The 17,703-nt window shown below is 41.7% G+C and overlaps 1 protein-coding gene across 1 annotated transcript in view; it reads left to right on the forward strand.

Annotated features, from left to right (window-relative positions):
- Window positions 1-218: 218 nt before the first annotated feature.
- Window positions 219-17,703, forward strand: part of LOC147737861 (uncharacterized) — a 351,241-nt gene continuing 333,756 nt past the window's right edge. Inside the window, 2 exon segments of the mRNA XM_086924987.1 lie at window positions 219-253; window positions 6,091-7,321. Coding sequence (XP_086781113.1) covers window positions 219-253; window positions 6,091-7,321 — 1,266 coding nt within the window.

Here is a 17,703-nt window from a genome sequence, read left to right on the forward strand (position 1 = left end):
AGTGCAGCCATGCTGCTTGCGCGCCCTCTAGCGCCCCGAGGCTAAGCATTCTTACATAAAGAAATGAATGAAAGATAAGCCAGGAATAGAGAGAAACAGAAAAAGAAATAAGAAAGAGAAAAAAAAGAGTAAAATAAAGAAAATAAAAACAAGGGAAATAGAAAGTACGAAAGAAAGAAATGAGGCTCCCCTATACTATATTCAGTAGTGCTTGTAATATGGCGGCCAAGATATCCGTCACGTTTGTGTCCGAGTAACCAAGGCCAGCGAACTCTAAATCAGGCTCTTGACACTTTGAAATGTTACTGCTTTTAACTGTGCACCATTACTTCCTCAGAAGTCACGGGCAAGAGACACCTGGTCGCCTGTAACATACTTTTTATAATTAAAAGGGTGTGACAAGACCACATAACACCGCATAAACAACAAGTGCAAATTAAACCGCAGGGTTCAAATAAACCCACACACACACCGTAAGATTAAACCAGTATTTCAATCATAAGCCTAAGAACAGGTACATCATAGAAAGACTGTTGGACTTAATGAAGCGGACCTAGAGATACATGCATAGCACAGACAAGATAAAGGTCTTGATTTAGAGTTTGGTGAGCAGGGTACTCCTTCACAAGCGTGGTGGAGTATCCTGTCCAACTAACGGATGGTCTGCCTGTAAATACATTGGACGGCCCTTCCTCTTTAGATCAGGCTGTCTGTGGAGTAATTTCAGTCAGCTTACCTTCCCAGCCTAAACACTTGGTAGCCTCTCTCCACACCCTTACCACTGTTTAGGTATGAGTAGTTAGGGTTCACTCATACTTTCTTCGATACAGCACCGGGGTGGGGTAACCTCTCTTGCCCATGGCCAATCTATCTACCCAGTAAGCAGGTCCGCAAGAACGCAGTTGTTGACTGCCATCAGCTGTGTGGCCCAGTAGTACTTGAGAATGCTCCGGACCTCCAGTCCACCTTAAACTCCCCTCTGCACCTTACTCAGCACGAAGTGCCACCATCCCACAACAGGAGCTAATGTTCTCAGTCTACCCTTTGAAAGAAAAAGGACGTTTTCTGCACGATGTACAGGAGACCCTGGAGAGTCATCACTTTAAATAGGATCACCCGGCCCAGTAAGGACCGCAAGTGTGGGGCATCCCAGCAAAGCTGGTCTAATTTCGGAAGTATGTTCCTGCCTGTGGCTCTCTTGTAATAAACACGCCAAAATATTTAAAGCCATGTAGTGCCTCCTGAACTGTGCACGAAGCGTGCAGCTGCAGGGTCCCTACCTCCAGCAGGAATATTAAGGACTTCTTCCAATTGATCTTATATCCTGAATGATCTCTAAATATGTAAAAAATGTGTACGATTTGTTCACTTGAGAAGGCTGATTACATGTCCTACAGCAAAACGTCAGCGTAGAGGGAGATTCTTTCATCCCACTCCTGATCAACTGGAATACCCCATATGAGAGGTCCTGGCGAACCTACGCACGTGTAAAGAGCATAGGAGACAAGGAACATCCCTGCCGGACAGCAAAGACTCAGGAGACTGTATTATTGATGCATGCGCTAGAGGGGCCACATACAAGAGCTTGACAGCAGTGCCACTGGTTCAGCAAAGTAATCCCCTTTTGCATGTGGTACTCCATTAAGGTGTCAGAGATATAAGCGCGTTCCCTGGTGTGGCATAAAGGTCGATTGATCAGGATGATCCACTGTTGCAATTACTGTCTGCAGGCAGATCGCCAGGGCCTACACAAGGACCTTAGTCTCAAAATTAAGCAGGTAGAGAGGTCTATAAGACCCACACTCAGTTGCTGGTTCGTCCTTTTTTAGGATGACCACCACCTCAGACATTCTTTGGTCCTCTGGAAGACACCCATATTTTCAGGCAGTCTTAAACCTCTTCTGGAGGTACTCCCTGATTTTATCCATCATGCTTTTATATAATTCTATGGAGAGCTCATTAGGCCCCGTCGCTTGCCCTACTTGCAAGGTTCTTATTGTCTTATTTATTTAGTCTACTGTCAGGTCTTGCTCTAGTGCGTCTCGGTCCTCATTCATTAGCATTGGCAGGGTCAGGTCTTTCAGGAAGTCTCTCCCAGTATTTCTGTCCCCTTGTTGTCAGTGTTCTCAAGGATCACTGGCTTGAATTCATCCTATAGCACGCAAGCTGATTCAACAGGCTGCCCGTTCTCCTTAAAATAGAAGTCTGCTCCATCTCTCATATGAGCTTTGAACGTCTTGTCTTTTTTAAATATCACGGATCAACCCTTGGGGGTAGCATGAAGTCCACAACTAGACCTTCGAGTTGCACCTACACCAGCGAATGGTCTGAGATTCCCCCTGCTATGTGTGTAGCGGCTCTAAAATCATCTTTATGGACAGTCTGGGTGAAAAGACATGCCAGACTACCATGAGCTACAGACAGGTGCGTCCGGTTCTGATACCGTCTTCCCCTCTAGGGGCATTTAGGAGTATCATGAAAATAGTATAGGTTCAGTTATGTTACTCCAGTCATCCCAATGCGTTTATGCTCTGTCGTAAGCGTCTTACCCTTTCACAGGATGAGTCAGTCTTGTCTGGGTCTCTTTCCTGTTTCCCGCACTTGAATGGCACGCCTGAAGACTCGAGAGAGCAGTGACCCCCGGAGCAGGCTTTTGTGGAGCGCTTTTGTCCTGGATGTAGGGCTGCATTCAGTAGGACACCCACGGTGTCTTTTCATTGCAGGTGCCTGAAGATCAGCAGTCCCAAGGTAGCAGTCACACCTGGCCTGTCTGTAAGTGCATCCCCTCTGGAGGCCCGACCGTCAGCAATTGAGCCCACACTGTGGCTGGCTGGACCACAGGCATAAGGGCAGACAGGGTGTTCGACACTGGAGTAGTTGTAGTCCCTCATGGGCCTCTGACACAGAGTAGCCAGAAATTCAGCAGCTAAAAGCCCAACACAGGCTCTCCAGGAAGTCAGTAGATTCAGACCCTGATGTGTTAGGAATTTGGCAAATGCAACCTTGAACGGGCCTGTTGGCAGCACACACTCTCCTACTGGGCCTCAACAATCATGGTGTCGTAGAGTTTTATTTTCTGCCTTGAACTGCTGGGAGAGTCAGTTGTGGGGGGCGGGTGGGGGGGTCCCTCAGACTAGCTGGTAATGCTGGATGGCTGTCATATATATATATATATAACTACATATAACTGGGATGTGTCAGACCTTGCATCTTCCAGGACCGCCTTGCTGGATTGTCAAACTCCCTTCCCTTTCTTACCAGACAGGCAGGCTTCTAGGCAGACTTTTAGGTTCTTCAGGACAGGTACACAGCTACTCCATTAAGTAATTCAGTCTGCAGGTAATGTCCCTTCAACTTAGATAGGCACCTGAGTACTTTGTAGAGCACTTTATTCGTTGGTAACAGATGACTTTGAACTGGGGTATAAAAGAGGGATAGATGGTCCCACTTGTATACACAACTGGCAGACAGGAGATGCAGTTTACTCTGACGCACTTGCACATTGCATTTATGCTAAGCACTCCAACACCCTAAACACGCACTTGATGTTAGTGCAAAGTCTGGGCGCAGGTATAGAAATGGAGCATTCCATGGGTGTGTCAGTAGGAAGCCACTCCACTGACCATGATGCAAAGATCTCATCAGGCTATTGATCCTTACAACAGGGTGCATTGCCACCACCGCTCTATCTGGTAAACCCATGACAGTCCTCTGCCTTAAATAAAGGCACACTTGGTGTGACCCTCCAGGTCCAAGACCTCTCATAGTCCCGTGTTAGAAGTTGCATAGTACTCGGCTGGCAGAAAAATCTCATGTAATTGTTTTGTGGTAGATTTACCCCAGTAACGTCCAGTTACAAGTTTGACGCCATGGACTGGGGAGTTGCCACAAGGAACAGATTCTCCTGCCTGTCAAACCACATGCCATTCACTATTTCATAGTGTTTTTCTGCTTTTATTTACCACTTGTTTTAAGCAGGTGGTAGATATATGCATGTGGTTGGTTGGGGGGCGATGGGTGAAGCAGGGGAGGGAAGAGGAAAGCATTTTCTAACAGAGGGGAGAATTGCGTGTTTCTCCCAATTAGTAAAAAAACAGCACAAGTCTTGGCTGCTTCTGCTGCACCCAGAGTCTTGTGGGTCTTTTCAGTCTACTTTTTCTGTCTGGAAATAAATTGTGTGCTGTTTTTCTGCAACCGGTAAATCCAGGTGCAGAAAAGCCCAACAACTGATAATCAGGTGGAATAAAATGAACACATGAAAGTACGCCTTCATTTCATTGCCCTTGATTCATAATCTGGACCATAGTTGAGGGATATGTCTAGGCATAGTCCTTGCAATACAAAATAGATTTGCCTGCGGCAGAGGCCAGAACTCAAAAGTCAGGATACCAGATACAAGTAGGTGGTAACTCTGGGCAGGGGAAAACGCCTGTTGTCCATGGAGGGGAAATTCCCATCCCAGAAATCTACATTAAAAATTAATTAATAGTATTCTTTTTTAAATATCTGTTTGGTGCCAGTCCATATGACTTTAATTTCTGCCTTTGGGATTCTATGTTAGAAGTCCATAAGGTACATGTATCCTTTGTGAGCTTAATAAATTATACAAATCCTCACTCCTACATCCAAGTACTCTCAGGCTACCATTCTACAATCTGCTCTGTCTGAAGAACAGCTCAACATTTTCACAATTCTGCATTGATATGGTTTGTAAATTATTTTGGGGGAAATCTACATGTATTAACTATTTAATTTTAATATTATAGGTGATTGAAATTACGGTGAAGAAAGCAAGATTTATCACCAGGCAACTGAATGTCAGTGCCATAAGAAGGATTATTTTGAAAAACTGAAGCACATCCAGCATTCTAAGTTTAATCAATTTCCAAAACCTAGGTCTGGCGAGGAAGTGGGAGCTGAGGAAAGTATTATAACTGTAAGTGAAGTCTATAATTTTGCATTTCATTTACCCAGAGCAAAGCCATATCTGTGCACACAGCTTCGGAAATAATGCCAGAAAGACCAATCACAGCATCCTCATCTGAAATATTATCAGAAAGACAAATTGCCTCAGCATGACTGAATAACGTTCATCTAAAGCATCATGTCATTCTAGAGAGGAAGCACACACTGCATAAAAGAAAGTTATAACAAAAGATTTCTTCTGCAGACCATCAAAGAAAAGACGCTGAAAGAAGACTCCGAAGCTGACACGTTAACAACCAGAAGATTGGAAAATCACCTTTGTTCAACAACCGTTTTTAACCAGTTACGCAAGTTTGAGACTATCTGCCTCTGGATATAACACCACGACCCACTCTGCTCACTCTTGCGAAAACCTTAAAAATCCACCACTTTATTGTGTTCATGACCATCTCAGATTGTTTCCTTTTTATTGTGTACTGTTCTGTAATTCTATGTAAATCACCTCAACCTTATCTGTTGTGCAGGAGTGATATGTAAAACTGATTAAATTAGCACCGTTGCGCTATAGCTAATGTAAATAAATTCTCGTCTTCAGAACTACAAACCGTAACCTTACACCAACAAAGAAAGGGTAAAAGGAGCTGATGTTCTGCGACTAATGATCCACAATAGTTCTGTGCATGTTTTAATGTCCTCAGTTACTGCCATTACGTCAGTGCAAAAAGGGACTTCTCAGTTTAATCATTAAATATCAGACTAACACCTTATCACTGCATTGCTAAGAACCTATACAAATAGATTTGAGAAAAACTTCATTCACAAAATAAGTTGCTGCCGGAGAGGCTATAACCTAAAGACTATTATCTGCTACAAACATTTCGGCAGGTGTTACAGGGCTGCATCCAGACATATTTTGCTCAATTCAAGTGTTAAGAAGATTACTCACAATTTCTTTTAGAGATAAGTGCTGAACATTATCTAAACAAGCCCAACTCTAAAATTGGGTTCACTCTCACTGTGGCATATAAGCAAGCGAAACTAAATGTAACTCTAGGAATACACCTTATAAAAAGACGGGCTGTGAGAACAAATTCAGTGTTCAAACCCGCCCCAATCAAAGCAAAATAACCCAAGTTGCGAAAAAAGTTACCTGTTCCAAAAAAGATTCAGCCATAAATCTCATCTCACTGAATTTGAGAGAATGGACACTGGGAAAAACCTCTCTCAGTGCTCTGATTGCCTAAAAAGTTTCAGCCGTGAATCTCATCTCACTGAGCATATGAGGATCCACACTGGGGAAAAACCTTATCAGTGCTCTGAATGCCAGAAAAGGTTTTGTCACAAACAACATCTTTCTCAACATGTAATAACCCACTCTATGGAAAAACCTTACCAGTGCTCTGAATGCCAGAAATGTTTCAGTGACAAAAACAGGCTCACTCGGCATAGAAGTACCCACACTGGGCATAAATCTTATCAGTGCTCTGAATGCCAGAAATGTTTCAGTGTAAAAAGAGATTTCACACGACATACAAAGATCCACACTGGGGAAAAACCTTTTCAGTGCTCTGAATGCCAGAAATGTTTCAGTGAAAAAGGAGAACTCACACGACATACAAAGATCCACACTGGGGAAAAACCTTATCAGTGCTCTGAATGCCAGAAATGTTTCAGCAAAAAAATCCATCTCATTCATCATATAAGAACCCACACTGGGGAAAAACCTCATCAGTGCTCTGAATGCCCAAAAGATTTCAGACTTAAATCACTTCTAACTGCACATGTGAGATTCCACACTGGGGAAAAACCTTACCAGTGCTCTGAATGCCAGAAATGTTTCCGTGACAAAAGCAAACTCAGTAAACATACAAGGACCCACACTGGGGAAAAACCTTACCAGTGCTCTGAATGCCAGAAATGTTTCCGTGACAAATTCAATCTCACTCTGCATATAAGAACCCACACTGGGGAAAAACCTTATCAGTGCTCTGAATGCCACAAATGTTTCAGTGAAAAAATCAATCTCACTCAGCATATAGGAACCCACACTGGGGAAAAACCTTATCAGTGCTCTGAATGCAAGAAATGTTTCCGTCTAAAAAGCAGTCTCACTCTGCATATAAGAACCCACACTGGGGAAAAACCTTATGAGTGCTCTGAATGCCACAAATGTTTCAGTGACAAAAGCAGTCTCACTAAGCATATAAAAACCCACACTGGGGAAAAACCTTATCAGTGCTCTGAATGCCAGAAATGTTTCAGTGAAAGAAAGGCTCTCGCTAAGCATATAAGCATCCACAGAGAAAAACTTTATCAGTGCTCCGAATGCCAAAGGTGTTTCAGCCAAAAATATCAACTCAATTGTCATGTCAGAATCCATACTGGAGAAAAAAATGTATCAGTGCTCTAAATGTCAGAAAAGATTCAGAGGTAGAGATAGTTACAAGCGCCATAAGAGACAAACCATCAAAATAATTCAGTGCTCCGAATGCCAGAAAAGCATCAATTTTAAACGCAATCTCACTCTACGTGAGCAGACGCACACAAGGAAAAAATATCACCAATGCTCTGAATACCAGAAATTCCTGTTTGAGAGGCACAGCCTCACTAACCATAAGCGACTCCATACTGATGAAAACCTTATGAGTGCTCTGAATGCCAGAAAATCTGCAGAGAAAAACGCTATCTCACCATGAGAAACTCCACACTGGATAAAATCCTTATGCCATAAAAGCTTGAATCTTAAATGAGAATGTAAATGTGTGTATACTTGTAAAAGCGCACTGCCGCCCCATCTCTGGGCATCCTGGCGATGTATACCGCTGTGGAACCCTTCCTGGCTTTCCCTGTGAGATGCCCCCTCCTGATCACCCCCAAGGTGAAGCCAGGAATCCCAGCGCTGTTGGGGCCATTGTGGAGATTAAGCAAGCTATTGCCCAGAGTTGGAGAGTGGAGCCCATGATTAGAGTAGGCACCGAGGCGAGAATTATCGAGTCTGCGGACATTGAGTCCAAGAACCTGCCGCGTCGTGAATTGAACCCTGGAGCCACACTTCTAAAGACAGTGTTATGCTTCATGAGAGATCCCACTCTGGGGAAAAACCTTATGAGTGCTCGAAATGCAAGCAACATTTTGGTTACAAATTACTTCTCACTTGACATGAGCGAACTCACACAGGGAAAAAAAGCCTTATGTGTGATCTGAATGCCAGATTAGGTTTAGTCTTGAATACAATGTAATTTCACATGAGAGAATTCACACTGGACTAAAGCCTTATACAGGAGGGGAAAGCCACAAACGTTATACTCAGAAAGGAGATCTCACTAAACATGAGCAATGCATCCAAATGAGGTGAAAAGTAAGGAGTATCTTGAGTTGCAGAAAAGCTTCTAACAACCTTACTTTACATGAGAGCGCACATATTGTAGTTGCAATAGGATTCATCAAGAAAATCTTGCAGGATAACTTAGGCTGCCCGCATGCAACCGGCAAAGAAATTTCAGGCCTAAAATTTTTTTTAATTGCAACAGAATCCACAATTTCAGTATCTGAAAGTTACAAAACTCTGACGGTCTTACTTTACACAGGTCTTTTGCTCTTTCGATACTTGGGGGCATTTTTTACAAAACTTACCTGCTGTTTCCTTGGTCTCCCTCCGCCGCCGCAGCTCCTTCATACCGCAGCGCGGCCGCTGCGAGGGGGTGACTGGTAGTCCCGGGAGCCTTTGCCGCCAGAAGCTGCCACCGCACAGTCCGCGCCAGGAGGCGCTTAAAGCTGAGGAGAGCGGTCGCGGGAACACACGCGGGCAGTGCCAGACGAAGCCCGGGACAAAGGCGGGGCCATCTGCAGCCATCCGAGGCCAGAAGAGGCCGGGTCGGGCCACCCCCCCTTGGCTTTTAAACTGAAGACTTGGGACCAGCAATACTAGAGAGCTGAATCACTTATAAGCCATGAAATTGCTTTTGCTGAAAGGAGGCTATCTTTGGATCCATCAAAGTTACAAATATATAATGATGCCGGCGCACTGGCTCTTACAGACGCATCACATAAATCTGCGAGCGAGCTGACTACATTCCCTGTGCATATTGTAGAGCCCTACGCAGGGACATCCATTAATAAACAATAGAAATCAGTCGGAGTTAGACGCGTCTCTAATTTCTCTGATGGCAACTAGACAACGTGGGGCTAAACAAGGAATGCAGGAAAAAAGCAAACCAAAGTCTTCATTGCAAGGGAAAATAACCTACAATAAAAAGGGAGGTGTGGGAGGGACAAAGACGCGCCCCAAAAACAGGCAGAATTAAATGAGCATATGAGTCCTAGAAGTAGAACTTTTGGAACCTAAACCGAGATAATTTACCCCCCTGTTCCCAACGGAGCTGACAGTATGGTCGAAACATTAGAATCTACTGTTGCAGATATTTTTAAGTCTACCTTAGAATCAGTACAAGCGCAAATAAATAATCTCATGACCACCGGATTGAAGGACCTGGATGATAAAATTGATAACATAAACTAGATATTATGATCAAAGTGGGGAAAGACAATCTTGAGAATTGCGCCAAATTACTTGTTGATCAAATAACAAACTATGGTAAAAACCAAGAAGTGACCCCAAAAAGAAATTCCCTGACTCAGACAGGGTTAGTTACCATGTCTGAAACAGATACTGTAGGAGAGGGAGCCCAACCACCAAAAAGAAAAATAACTGCGGATTAACGTTCCTGGTTTAGGTGAAAGGATTGACCAGACTATAGGGAGGACAGACTACCTCAGTAATTGTAATTTAGCATTACCCACATCAAATCCTAACAAATTTAATGTAACCCCTAACAGTGATAACCTAGGATTGCCCCCAGCCGCGTGCCCCTATGTTTTAGTACTAACCGGTGTACCTGCTTTAAGGGGGAACCAATCTGAAACATGGTATAGTCTCAGGAATAAGGTGGTGGACTGGCTCCAGAAATATAAAGGATTCAATCCACAAAAAATAAATGAGATCATTATGGTGCGTAGGGTAAGCTGGGTGGGTGAACAGAGGAATGATATTGATGGGGACTGTATAGTTGTTCATTTTAAACGTCCCCATACTGGTCGTCATCCTCTGCGAATATGTGATGAGTCCCAGAAAGCCAATACGAATATTCAAGCCCTCCCATTGGGATACTTTTACAGACCCACTAGTGAGCGAAGGTATAGGAATCCCGAAACCCTCCTTCCTCTCCACACTTCTAATAGATTCCAAGAACTTTCAACTCTGGAGACGGTCGATTGACTATTGTTACCAACGGTCACAGGTGATGATTTGGAGATTGTGGGAGGCTCACTGGATGGGGGGGGGCTGTTTGGCTCTTCCCCTCCGGCGCCTCCGACTTAGGTATGGCAGGTGGTGGGCCTATTGTCAGCCCGAAAGAGTTTGAGGAAAAGGAGATGAATGTCCCACTAGCAACCCAACCACAAATTAATGTCCAGGAGATGGGAAACGATGAATTGGGAGCAGGGCTTATAGAGAGACAAATAACGCCATTGAATTCAGTTGATGAAGGAGTATTACTTGGAGCGGATATTTGTACTAATGATGTAATCATAGATGACCAACAAACAGTCAGTAGTGGAGGTACTCCCTTAAACCAATATCATGTAATATAGCGGGGCTATCGAAAAATCTAATCGACCCAGACTGGTGTAATTACATAGAAACAAGCAATATTTGTTTCCTACAAGAAACTTGGGCGCTAAGTACACCGCACAGAGTAGGATACAGGACCTATAATATTAAGGCAGGCCCTCGGGGGGACTCACAATATGGGTAAAAGCAACACTTGAGGTCCGCATTACAATATTAGATATCGATTCAGTTGATAAACTTGGTTTAAAAATTACTACGAACGAAGGAAGGGTGCTATATTTATTTAATGTTTACAATAGACCCTCCCGTTCGTCCAAGGAGTCAGTGACATTGGAAAAGCTGGATAGCTTCCTAAATAGTTTGGAGGAGAAACCAAGTATGATAAATTGTAATTACGAAACAAATATAGGCCTTGGTGATATCTTAAGGAGGATAGGGTTAATAATATTCCCCTACTGGATAGCATCGAGCCGGTGCATTGTACTGTATTGGCAGTTCAGATTAGGAGGCTCACTAAAATGGGCCCATATATTGGAGCAGGGAGAAGTGCTAGTATGTAATTATACACTCTTAGCTGACACTTTCTCAAGTTATAGAAGTACATCATTGAAGGGCAACACTTTCATCGACTTACACAATGGGTTTTTAAAATCCTTACTATCCTTGGTAACGAAAATGCCAAAAAAAAACGTCAAAAGACAAGTCTATTAAATAGCAAACCATGGTATGGTAAGGATTGCCGTACCAGTAAGGCTAACATTCTAGTGGCAATAAAAAGTAGAACTAACTGGGATGAGGAAAGTTGGTTGGATTTGTTAATGGCAGCTAAAAGCAAGGATCATGTTGGGTTCTGGAGACTGGTGACAAATGGGAATCACACCGGAAGAGTGGTCAAGGATGTGTTCCTTGACGAATTGACCTGAGTTGATCACTTCTCACAACTCTACAAAGCGCCTGAATGTTCAGGGGCATGGGAAAGGGATTCACCTTGGTTTATAATTAGTGAAAGTATGTTAGAGTTTGATATAGAGGAAACAGAGCTAGCAATTAATGCAGTAAAAAGCGTCAAGGCACCAGGCTTAGATAAAGTCCTAGGCGATTTATACAAACATGAAATTTGCGTCTGGGCGCCTTATATTAACCATTTGTGTAATATACTAGTAGTTGGTGCCGATTTTCCGGATAGTTGGAAGGTTGCGGAAATCGTTTTAATTTTTAAAAAGGGCGATAGGACTGAGCCTTCCAACTATAGTTTAATGGATATTTTACAAAAAATATCTGCGAGGCATATTTTAGCATGTATGAACTTATGGTTGGAAGAAAATTCTGTACTCACCAAGTTCCAATCTGGTTTTAGGCGCAGAGTAAGCCCTATTGATCAAGTTTTTAGATTCTGTTGCTTATGTTGGAAGTATGTACACATAAGGAAAGGGCATCTTTACGTAGCTTTTGTAGACCTCAGGGCCGCCTTTGATTTAGATTCACATGATCTTTTATGGGAATCTCTATATTCACAGGGGCTACCGGCCTGTCTGCTTCACCAGATTATAAGATTGCATGCAAATAATTTTGCAAAAGTGAGATGGGGACCAAATGGCGAACTAACAAAAGCTATCCCGATTGAGCGTGGAGTCCACCAAGGATGTGTGTTGGCTCCTACGCTATTTTCACTGTTCGTATACGATATCCCGTCTCACTTAGAGGGCTGTAATAATGATTCGCCCAAGTTAAACGAAGAAAGGGTTTCTGCCCTTTTATTCGCAGATGATACAATATTAATCTCACAGACGCCCGGAGGTCTACAAACCCTTTTAAACTCATTCCAATCATATTGCAATAGTAAGGGCCTAGAGATCAATACAAACAAGACTAAATGTATGGCCATAAACCCTCACAAAACATTTAGGGGGAATCTGCTTTTAAATGATCAAAAACTAGAATTAGAACAGAATTTTACCTACTTGGGAGTCTTGCTTGATTCAAAACTCTCATGGAAGACCCAAGCAGAGAAGAGTAAAATGATCCTTACTCAGAATATTTTACCGATCCTAAAAAAGGATGGGGCGAGCTCTAGTTAAGCTGTTTCCCCGGCACTGGAAGTTTTCAAGTTCAAAGCCCAGTCTGCGGCGTTATATGGGGCCGAAATATGGGGGCTACATCTAGGAATGCTTTCACAATTAGTGAAAATAATTTTTATAGGAGCCTTTTAAAGCTACCAAAAAGTACCCCACTGATACCCTTAATGTTTGATGTAAATATGAAGCGCTCAGATCACTATGCTATTCTACGACCATTATCTTTTTGGGTCAGACTCTGGTGTACACCAGAGTTATCAGACTAGAGAAACAGATTTCAAGAAATAATGAGTTTGGATTTGTATAACACCAATGTTTGGCTAAAACACGTGCTCACATGGTTAAATCGGATTGGGTTGTCCCAGTTTTGGGAAGACCCTTCAAGTGTGACGCTAAATTCAAAAAAATTGTTGAAAATGACCTTTTGGGGCTACATTGCACATAGCTTGTCCAATGACCGCACTGGCGGACCAATGAGAACGAATTTTTTGTAATTCAAGGATACTCGCCGTTTTGAGGCCTTTTTAGACAAGGTCCAACCACCCCTGGCTTAAAGTCTATACATGAAATTTTGATACGGAATGTTGAATAACAACACAACTCTAGCTAGGTGGTCCAGGTTGAGTGAAGCGAGGATTAGTAAGCTATGTACACTGTGCCAAAATTGTACAAAGGAAGATGAACAACATATCCTCTTTTTTTGCCCAGCTTATGAAATAGCAAGGAAAAAAATGGATAAAGCCAGTGTGCAATATTTTAGGAGTGCAATCATGCAGAGGCGTTTAGGATTATTAAGTCGGATACTAGACAAGTGATCGTCTTTGGTGTTAGCAGATTCTTATTTGCAATACGTTTTATACGTAAGAAGAAGGGCTTGAATTTATAAAAGTAATTTTACTGTGAATACTTTCTTTCCCCTGTACTGAATCTTATGTGCTGTACTCTGATCTCATTAACTGGTTGTGTATATCTATGAATTTTACAGTCTATTAGTATTTTTTTAATTGTTGTAAATATTTATTATATGCCTTTTTAACTAAATTATAGATTTTATTATCGATTTCCTAGCCGCACAATATACCTGTAAAATCATTTATTCCTCTATATACAAAATGTATTATGTATTTTTATGTATCTTTCATGGCGCTATTGTGCCGAAATAAAGATTAAATTGAATTGAACTTTACACAGAGAAGTGTTGGTGCTTGCAAACATCAACTAATTGGCAAAAAAATCACAATATTAATGTCTTATTTTTCTCTCAACCCAAAAGGTTTCTACTCACCCTTGTTTCTTAACATATTCACTGGAAACGTGCCACCTCATTCAATAGCAGCCAGACGCTTTACTATGTAAGCAGACTGGTGGTTTACAACTGCGCCTATGTTGGGGCACTACATGTTTTTTCCAGCATAGTCTGGTGTACTCCCCCTGTGTGAGATGATAGCACCCAATGGAAACTGCACCGTTGTGTAGTCTGGGACAGTGCACCTACCATGTAATTCTGAACTGGGCCTTTAAATACGGTACTATTTTGTGTGCCTATTTAATTCAGGTATACAAAGAATGTGGTACTACTTGTATACTAGGGTAGGACAACGAAGATTGAATTTCTAAGGTGGCAGAAATGTTTTGTCAAAGTCCTTTATGCCCTAAACACTCTCCCATAACCTGAACATAATGAGATTACGTAGAAAACACCTCTGCGTGCCTAAGGCTGCAATTTGCATTTCAAGACCAGTGATTAATGTGGCTTTATCAAGTTCAAAGCCGTTAGGCGTTCCCGACTTGTCTGATACTTGCATATGGAAAAGATGGGTCATTTGAACCTAAAGATAGATAAACATATTCTTGGTCACAATTTATGTCTGCATCTAAAATAAAACTGTAAATAAGTAGAGGTGATAAGTTAGAAGTTAAAAGGCAGCCGCTAATCGAGCTGCATTTGTACATAGGCCTTCCTATATTATGATATCTATTTCTGCTTCAGGCTTTAATTGTAATGAATACTTTAATACCCAGGCATGAAGTCATCGTCAAGCTGTTTAGATAATCAACCTGTCTCGCCACCTCTTTCCCACTGCATCCTTAACCAGTGGCCTAGCCAGTGTGCCCTGGGCCCCAAGGCAAGAAAGGAAATGTGACCTCTGCCGTTTATTTGAACTGTGGAAAACAGCAATAATCATTGTTCTGTGGGCCCCTCAGGCCTCTGTTTGAACTGTGACAAACAGCAGTTATCAGGGTTCAGTGGGCCTATAAGGCATCTGGGACCTGGTGCCACTGCACCTGCTGCACCAATGGGAAGCTAAGCCCCTGCCCTTAACAGCTTCTCTTCTAGCCCCACTGGAGAACCGAAACAGCCAAGTACTGATCTGGCCATATATGCAGGCATGCAGCTGCCTCTTCCATGGAAGGGATTTAGTCGCATGAAAGCAGCATGCGAGAAACAACCATTTTCTGAGGTAAAGTCAACCAACACCTCGTCTGTTCCAACCTGAATCCATTTAAAACCAGGGACGAAAAAACGGTTCATCGTCATCCCTTGCTTATCAGAAGGGTAAAACAGATTCATCTAACATTACAGTGTACCACATACAAAATTGTGATTCTGTGTACAAATTAAAACTAGCATGCATAAAGAAAGGGGAGCCTTTGGCCATAATAGCCATTTTCCCTACCCATACTTTTAACACATCCTATACAAAAAATGGTATTTACATTGTCATCCGGAAATAGTCATTAGCGCCTACTCATAACCAAATGCCACTTAGAATTGTCTTTCACTTCAGGCGTTCAAAAGTAAATTGATATAAAAGCAGTATTACATTTTTTGACATGTTGTACACTTACCAAAATTTAGAGCATCAATTTTATATGACACACCATAGAAAAAAGGAGTTGTGTATATATACTAAACCTCCAGAAACATTCAATTAACCAGTTATAAAGTCACGTCTAGCTTAGTTAGTTTATAGTCTTCTTTTTTTTTAATAGAAATTATTTCACATTGTTACTAAATCTGCATGGCTAAACACTTATAAGGTCCCAAAGGCGAGACCTATTGGCTATGACAATGCTTGTTATTGATTGAGTACATTGAGCGGCAGAACTTTTTATTAAGTCCTGAAGAATGCCGCAAACACCTCTTTGGAGGGTTAATAGGCTGAAACATGTTGACCTCTTATTGACACTAACAGTGCATATATATTTCTCCCACAGTGTCCTGCTTTTAATCCTGGCCCAGGGGCGTACAAATAATGGAAACCACATACCCTTTAAGTTTTAACTTTTACTCTGCTGTCCCCACTACCCTGAGCTCATTATTGTGGTATTTAGTATACCTTTCTCTATAACAAAATATGCCTAAACTCCCCCCTCTCAGTAAGGGGGTTGTTTCATGGTGCAAGGAGATTCCCAATAAGGAAGCATGCCAACTATGGTGGGTGAGGGAAATCGTCCCTTTAAAGGGATATTTCATCTTAGCTAGGTCTTCATTTGCAATAAGTAATCCTCAGAGATCCAAGGGTATCTTGATTGTGGTAGAAATGCATTTTTACCCCTTCATTGTACGTTCAAGCACACACCATTGCATGACTTGTTGTGATCTATGTAGGAAAAATAGTCTGAGCACTGAGAAAATGTGTTAAAATAACAGAAAGTTGATAAACGCATTTAATAACTTCTCATACCTGGATTTATCTAGAAGAGAAGTCTGTTAATTCTAGCAGATTTTTGATACCACAAGGTATAAGAAATTAGGGGATCTTTATCTGATATCTTTATTAGTAAATTATCTGAAATTATTGGACATAAAATTTTCCAAGTATTATTTATAAAGACTAAGGAAGTTCTATATTGGTCTTTTCTAAACTACAATAACCACCTCTCTCAAATCAATATTGTGCTTGTTTTAGTGAGAAAACTAAATGATCTAAGAGAAACCAGGAACTGGCATCAGTATTTTTTCTAGGAAGCTTCAAGTTAGAGAGTGAAAACACTTTTGAGAATGCCCCAAAATTTGTGGTAAAGATATTTCAATATGTTTGACTAAAAGAATAGGTAAATTTCATGACAATATTGAAATGGGAACTAACAGGAACAAATATTTACACAACATTACAAGAATATTAGAGACTACATTTCAGCAATATAGGAAATACTGAGGTTCATGTACTAATAATCCATTTGGTAAAAAGTGGTTGCTTGTAGAGTCAGCACACTACTTTGTCTGTGATAGCTTTTAAATAAAGTAGAACAGCCAACAATATCCCAACAGTTAATATTTGGTAGACTATTACATATGTATGTATAAAACATTACAAGAGCTAGAACAAAGGAGACTGGTATTCAATTGGTCTTGTGTAGTTAATCCTATTATATTTGGAAATGTATCATCATATTCATACAGTTAAAGCAGCACTGTATTAAGACAATTTTAGTGACAACCAAATACATACTTGGTGCTCATAAGTGTGTGAGTGAACAGTGGTGACGCAAGTGGTGGGGTAGACAGCGTGAGCGGCGCAATAAAAACAAAAGTGCAAGTATCATACAGTGGGTGGCTGAGTGAAGGGAACAAATCAAGTGACTTCTGTGTTCAATTCACAATTTAAGTAACAGCCACAGTAGAGAAATGCGCCAATTAATGTGCTGTAGAGTCAACGGCGTTTCGATCCTCAATGGTTTGGGATCATCATCAGGACATGGTTGTCATGGTTTGTAGTGCTGCGGGGCGAAAAGAACAAATCAGGGGGGTGAAAGGAAGAAGGAACGCGTCAAAGCGGGAGGATGTCAGGGGGCAGCCACCCACTGTATGATACTTGCACTCTTGTTTTTATTGCGCCGCTGGGTCTGTTAGAACTCTTTTAAAATATGACATTTAAATGTCAAAAAAATCAGGAATTTTAGTTTCAAGTCTGGTCAAACCTTATTGAATGCTACACCAAAAGATGCCCTTCTGTTCCTATATTTTATTGTGCACCATGATTCAGAAATGACATTTTTTTGCTTTCGGAGGTAAAATTCTAAACATATTTATTGTTGTTGCCAGTCGAAACATCACTATTTGGGAAG

The sequence above is a fragment of the Lissotriton vulgaris genome, chromosome 1_1, assembly GCF_964263255.1.
Source record: "Lissotriton vulgaris chromosome 1_1, aLisVul1.2, whole genome shotgun sequence".
Lineage (NCBI taxonomy): Eukaryota > Metazoa > Chordata > Amphibia > Caudata > Salamandridae > Lissotriton > Lissotriton vulgaris.